This window comes from Pteropus vampyrus, unplaced genomic scaffold (genome assembly GCF_000151845.1).
Source record: "Pteropus vampyrus isolate Shadow unplaced genomic scaffold, Pvam_2.0 Scaffold170, whole genome shotgun sequence".
In the NCBI taxonomy this organism is placed as follows: Eukaryota; Metazoa; Chordata; class Mammalia; order Chiroptera; family Pteropodidae; genus Pteropus; species Pteropus vampyrus.
Window position 1 is genome coordinate 3,959,144 of NW_011888951.1, and position 7,131 is coordinate 3,966,274.

At 39.4% G+C, this 7,131-nt stretch overlaps 2 protein-coding genes across 4 annotated transcripts in view; both read left to right on the forward strand.

Annotated features, from left to right (window-relative positions):
- The window catches only part of ORC1 (origin recognition complex subunit 1), a 27,672-nt gene extending 22,901 nt beyond the window's left edge, over window positions 1-4,771 (forward strand). For all 3 annotated transcript variants that reach the window (XM_023536788.1, XM_011370489.2, XM_023536789.1), the window contains 3 exons: window positions 2,451-2,620; window positions 2,972-3,059; window positions 4,424-4,771. In XM_023536788.1, coding sequence (XP_023392556.1) covers window positions 2,451-2,620; window positions 2,972-3,059; window positions 4,424-4,618 — 453 coding nt within the window. In that variant the 3' untranslated portion in view covers window positions 4,619-4,771. The remainder of the gene's footprint in view (window positions 1-2,450; window positions 2,621-2,971; window positions 3,060-4,423) is intronic.
- A 2,325-nt stretch (window positions 4,772-7,096) lies between these two features.
- CC2D1B (coiled-coil and C2 domain containing 1B) overlaps window positions 7,097-7,131 on the forward strand; it is a 17,859-nt gene continuing 17,824 nt past the window's right edge. The window contains exon 1 of the mRNA XM_023536781.1: window positions 7,097-7,114. The gene's annotated coding sequence lies outside the window, so the exon portion shown is untranslated. The remainder of the gene's footprint in view (window positions 7,115-7,131) is intronic.

The following is a 7,131-nucleotide window of genomic DNA, read 5'->3' on the forward strand; positions in this document are numbered from 1 at the left end:
GTTTACTCCTTTTGCTTCCCTTCCTTTTAGGGCTCATGGTCTTTTAATAACATATCAGAAGGCATCAAATTTGGATGCTGTTTTTACCTAAAACTCCTGACTGTAATTTCAAACTTCTCTTTAATTTCTTTACATATAAAGAAACATACCTATTTTGTATTCTGTATCTTATAATTACAATATCTGAAGTCTTTGTGAGTTCAATTCTATTGATTGCTGGTTCCCATGTTATTGTATCTTGGTTATTTTTTCTTTTTTGCTGTATGTGCTCGCTTTCCTTAGAGCTTTATCTGAGAATTAATTGAAACCTGGGTTGAAGTTGAGTTCATTCAGATTTTGATTTTGCTTCTGTCAGTTACTGAGGGGCACTATCAACTGGGGCCATTTTAAAAGAAAGTTCTCCACTTGAGGCTTTTAGGAGACACAACATAAATCTGGGCTACAGATCCATGTGAGGGCTTGTAGTTGCAAAGATTGAGGTTTTTTGTTTGTTTGTTTGTTTAAAACCTTACACCACCTAGCACCAAGGTCAAAATAGGCCATTTTTGCCATCTCTTCTGCATGATGGGTCTCTCATTCACCTTTACCCATTGAGGTCAGGTCCTTAGTTTATGCAAGGTCTTCTCTTAGATTCCATGTTGGGTGGACCCCAGATTTTTCTTTTCTCTCCTTCATCACAGCAGGAAGGTGCTTATGGTCACCAAGGTTCACAGATACTCTTAGGATTAGGACTGTTTTGGGTGGGTTTTTTTGCCTCCCAGTGTCCCCTGTCCACTTTATTTTTAGGCTTCTGCAGCATCTCTTGAGTACACACTGTTAACACGGTACTGCTTCACAGGCAGTGGTGATGGTGATTGGAGGAAAAAAGTGATAGGGTGGAAACATCATGGGACATCCTTACCAGTTGGATGCAGGAGATTAGAGGAAGAGAAGACTATAATCTGATACTCATGTTTCTGTCTTAGGATATTGGAAAAGCGATTTTTGCTTTGAATATCTTAAATTTAAATTCTGAAAACAAATATGTACAAAACATTTAAAAACTCCTGTAATCCCACTTCCCAGAAATGACTGTCTTTGTGTGTTGTATGTCTATATGTATATATGCCTATACAATTTGCTTTTTTAAACCTAATGTAGCAGGAATTTTAGAAGGAAATAATCATATTGGCATGTCATCAGGCAGGATGTTGTCTCCTGTGATGGTTATCAGGCCAATGGTGGGGATTGCTAGAAAGTACTGGGAATAAAGAAACCAAGAGATCTTGTAGACCATGGATTACAAGGATTACAAGGATTACAAGGTAGTCCAAGGATTACCTTAGTGAAATTTAAAATGCAAGTGGCCTGAGTCATCTTGGGGAGAGTATAAGATTCTCCGGGAAGAGAGCCCAGGAGCCAGCTGCTCAGCCTCTGTGCACATGGAAAGGAAGGAGCAATAGTGAAGCTACTGGCAATGTGGATTGGTCTGATTAATCTAACCACAGATGCTTCTGGGTCCTCCAGATTTGTGGCTTCCTTCCCTGTTGATTCTGGTTGTTTAGTTATTGACCCGGTGGTATCCAAAATTCACCACATGCTGTGAGGGAGGCTCAAACTGTGGCTTTATCTCCAAAATAGGCTCTGCCTTAACCTCTTGGCTTTGGCTGGCTGCTTATGGGGGCATATTCCTCTCTTCATGCAAGGAATGAGAACCTTGTGTTTTCAGACAGTTCAATATGATCTTGGGCCATTAGATTTCATTTTCCTAATATTAAATAAAGCTGAGAATTTCTGCCTTTTCTACTGTGGCATTATCTGTAAAACTGAGACAGAGATTTGGACTCAGGGAAGAGTCCTAGGCACAGTAGACAGTTACATGCTACAGGACAGTGTTTTGGTCAGTAACAGACCACATACACAACAGTGGTCCCATAAGATTACAATGGGGCTGAAAAATCCGTATCACCTAGCAATGTCCTATCCATCATGAGACCATAGCACAATGCAGTACTCACTTGTTTATGGTGAAGCTGGTGTAAACAAACCTACTGTGCTGCCAATCATATAAAAGTATAGCAAGTACTATTATGTATAGTACACAATACTTGGTAATGGTAATGAGACTTCTTGATTTATGTATTTACTATACATTTTATCGTTATTTTAGAGATGTGTAGTAGGCTATACCATCTAGGTTTGTGTAAGTACACTCTGTGATGTTCACACAGGGACAAAATTGCCTAATGACACATATCTCAGAATGTATCCTCCTCGCTACGTGAGGCATGACTGTGATCATTTATAGCTGAGCCTCCACCAGGTTCCCAGCCAGGGCTAAGTATTTACTTTCAGGCTTAAGTCCATCCTCGGCACCACCTTTCCTTTTTAACTGAACACAGAATCTGTTGGTTTTCTCCTGAGTTGAGATGGCAAGGGGACCTCAAGGAATAAAATGTTCCCCCATGTAGGTAGCAGCCCTCTCTGGAGATGCACGACGCTGCCTGGACATTTGTAGGCGTGCCACGGAGATCTGTGAGTTCTCCTGCCAGAAGCCTGACTCCCCTGGCCTGGTCACTGTAGCTCACTTACTGGAAGCTGTGGATGAAATGTTTTCATCGTCATACATCACTGCCATCAAGTAAGACGCTGCTGCTTCTTGACCCTGAACATCCACTAGAGAGGGCTACAGTCTGAGAAGGCTGTGAAGCGTGTTTCCCTTTTGAAGTTTTTACATTTAACCTGCATTTTCTGAAGATGCTGTCTTTTTTCTTAAGGGGCATAGTCTCGTCAGGGAGACATAAATATAAACCCAGTATAATATTTTGAGATTTGGGGGGATAGGGGGAGGATTCTTGCTGCATAGTATAGGAAAAAGTAATCCCCAGTTTTCCCCCCTCTTCTCTTAAGATGCAGAAAAGCTTTTATGGCTTTCTTCTAAGCTGTTGGTGTAGCCACTTACAAGTACTCACATCTCTTCCTTTTCTTTAAGAAATTCCTCTGTTCTGGAGCAGAGCTTCTTGAGAGCCATCCTTGCAGAGTTCCGTCGTTCCGGACTGGAGGAAGCAACATTTCAGCAGGTGATTGATCTCCTTTTTTCAGATCCTTCCAGATTTTGGTCTGATGCTTTTAAAATACGGATAACACTGTGTCGATCACTGTGTAACAGTTTCTTTATTATGTGCCACCCTGATAATGCTAAAGAATATCAGGTAAACACCTATTTTCACGTGATATTTTATTGAGTTGTGTGAGAAGAGACCTTTAGTAACTGGTTTCTGCATATTAGATTGAAGGTTTACTGTGTGCCAGATCCTGTTCTAGGAGTGGGAGATTCAGAAATAAACAAGTCAAATGTTACTGCCCTAATACAGCCTATGGTATAGTAGGGGCAAGGTTTTCAGAATGAGCTATGTTTAAAAACATGAAGATCAATCCAAACATTGTGAAGCACTTTTCATTATATCAAGTTAAAGGAAGCATTAGGACCCGTGCCTGAGTGGTTTATTTAAAACTGGTTTTCATAGGCGATGGGCTGTCTTGTTAAAGGTGTTTGAGTCTGTACCTGGGAGTGTGTATGTCTGTGTACATGTATGAGTATGTTTTAGATAGAGCAGTCAAGAAAACATTTCCTTCCAACTACTTCTTCCTTTCAGCTTTTCTTTACTTCTTTAAATTCCTTTTAAACATTTAGTTGCTGTTGACGTTTTGTCTATTATTTTCCTTGTAGAGCCCAAGACAGCTCCTCTATAGACAGTGACTGTCATCTTAGTTTGTGAACATCCTAAACATCTACAATATGCCATTAACTGTGATAGGAGCCAGGAACTAGTCTTGTTGGGGGTTGGGGGTGGGAGATAGACTTATAAAGATTTAGAACAGAAAGTGATTAGGAAATGCTACAGACCTGCCTGACCTACTTGGGGCTTTGGGGTAGGAATCTATGTTTCTAGCTACCCTCTTTCCTCCCTTTATTCCGTATTCTCTCTGGGCTTTGATTTTCCAAGGGTCATGCCTTGGCACTTGTCCACTATATCTGCTAAGGAAAATGCCTTCTAGCAAAATTTGACTTGAATCACAATCTCAGTTGTGGAACTCTCAGTCCCTGTGTAACGGTCACAATTACTAGACATTTTATATCCATTAAACTCATAATACACTTAATAGATAAATCAGAAAGTAAAGTAGCTTGCCCAGGATTTAGGTAATTGATAGAATCATGATTCAGACCTGCTATTCTCTGATTCCGAGGTCAATATTGCATTATGCCCGTGCATTTGTGCCCCTTTGGGGCACCCATTCATGCCTTCTGGGGTATTGAGCGTCCTGTACCAAAAGTGTTTATTTCTTCCAAGAGAAGATATAAGTGATCAGATATAGACCCAGGATCTTTCTTCTCTTGACCTTTCCAGCAGCTGACCTCAGATATGCGCTTTGTTTCTAGGTATACAGGCAACACGTGGCACTGTGCAGGATGGAGGGACTCCCGTACCCCACCATGTCAGAGACCATGGCAGTGTGCTCTCACCTGGGCTCCTGCCGCCTCCTCCTTGTGGAGCCCAGCAGGAACGACCTGCTCCTTCGTGTGCGGCTCAATGTCAGCCAGGATGATGTGCTGTACGCACTGAAAGATGAGTGAAGGACCTCATAAGGCAGGACTGTGAGCTGCTGTTTTTAAAGGGCTTGATTTTCTTTTTCTGTGTAAATGGAATTGTTGTGGCGAAGTGTACGGAATGGAAATGGCTATCGTGTAGTTTGGAATTTTCCATTAAATAATTTGTCTTTTCCAGAGTGTTTGGGAAATTTATAATCATTACAAATATCAGATTATAAAATCAAACCATCCTTCCTACAATAAGCCCTCCCTCTGACTTTTATTTCCATTAGTAGTCCTGCCATTTAATGGTAACATACCATGTATATAAGTATCTGCATAAAGTTACTAGTATTGATATAAAATAGTTCTGGGAGAATATGTAAGAAATTGGTTATATTGGTTGCCTCTGAGAAAGTACTGGATGGCCGTGATCAGGGGTTAGAAGAAGACTTCCACTGAATGTTACTATGTATCTTAACTTCTGGAAAATGTGAATGTAATGAACTTGGTTTATGAAAAACAACTACTGGAAATAATATCAGTGATAAGTAATCCCTAACAACAAATAGCTAGAAAGTGTAAATTTAAAAAGGTACCACTTATCATATAAATAAATCTTTAAATAAAAAAAAGACTCAGATGGCACAGAAAATATAAGGTACCTAGGCATAAAGCTAATAAAGAGATGTAATTAACATCTAAATACAAATCAATTGCAATCAAAATCTTGGCAGGGGTATTTGACATACCTCTGCAAGTTAATTCTAATACTTATATGGAAGCCGACAATGGGACAAACTGATATCTAAAGCCTCATGTGAGGCACTGAGAAAAACATACCACACATGTAATAATCCTGCCAGAAATGTTTGACCTCAGTTTACTGATGAGAAAATTATCAGATAAATTAAAATTGAGAAAAAAATATTCAGAGTAACGGCTCCTCTTCAAAAATATCCATATCACAAAGACAGAAATAAAACCAAATGGAGGAACTATGCTAAACTAATGGAAAATAGAGAAATGAGAGCTAAATAGCTAAATGCATTGAATCTTCATTGAGTTGTGGATTTAAGAGATATAAACATAGGTAATGGTATTTTGTAAATGTTAAATTTTGTGAGTTATAAATTGTGTAGGAGAATCTCCTTGCTCTTAGAATCATGATTAAATATTTATATTTATAACTGCATATAATGGAATGAGGATCAGTATCGGAATAGTTTAAAAGAATTACACAATTAAGAAAAGGAAATATGAGTAAATAAGTAATCCACTGAATAAGAAACATGACTGACCAACAAAATATAAACATAGTAAAAGAAGCCTGCAAGTCAAAACCCTTTCACATCTATTAGGAAACTTTTCCTTGGTGCTATAGAACAACTGGAACCAAAATGCCCCACTATTGAGAGTGTAAACTAACAGATAACTCTGTAGATAATTAGGAATTATTATTGTCTGGAAAATGCAGAAATTCTACGAGCTAGCAATTCTAATCCAAGGTACATACCCTAGAAAAACACGTGTACCCTAGGAGTTGTGTACCCAAGAATGTTCATGGCACTGTAATGTAAAGCCATTGGAAAAGTGAATTATTTTCATACTATGAAATACCCTACAGAAATGAAAAATAACTAGACGAAATGTAAGTATCATTGTGGATGAAGCTTAGAATAGGGTTGAGTAAAGCTGAAGAATATATGCAGTGATACCAATGATATAACGTTAAAGCTTGCAAAAAAATACTACGGATTGTTTAAGGATATATACATACACAGTAGAAAAATGTGCAGGAGTAATAAACACCAAACTCAGAAGAGTGGGTATCTCTTTGGGAAAGGGTTGCAACGTAAGTGCTTTCAACTGTACTGTACAGTTTTTTTCTTCTTAAACTTCTGGTACTATAGTACTCATGTTAATTCACACAAGAAATGAGACCTATTTATTGAGTGCCTACTGTGTACCATGCACTGCTCTAGACGCTGGAGACATCTTAAAGAACAAACAGCTCTGCCTTTGTGGAGCATGCACTCCAGCAAATGTGAAATATTTCTGAGACTTCAATTTTAAAAATGCTAGTCGGTCTTTTCTGGGCGACCACCCCAAAGCAATAGAAGATGTAAAAGCTCTTTGTCCAAGGAACCTGGAAGATCTTTTAAACTGATAACTACAAAACACAGTAATTTAAAAGTTTATGAGCTAGGCAGCAGCGAGTTGCAGGGTTTAGATGGAAGATTATCTTTAACGCCCCTCCCCATCCCCCATTTCATTGCCCTCCTGGGTAGGGAGGTTAAGAATTTGGTGTTCAACTATTAAGTGACTTCATGAAGAGGTGGAATGAGATGAACATCCACTGCCTGTCATATCTTATTTCACCCGCCTTGTAATTATAAAAGGTACATTCAGATGCTGAATGATTAAGACTGTTGAAAAGGCCACTAACAAAGAAGGTAGCAGAGGAGCCCCTCCTCTAGGGCGGAGCCCACGTCAGCCCCGCCCTCACGCCGAGACGGACGGAGCGAGGACGTGAGGCGAGTGAGTACGCGGGAGTC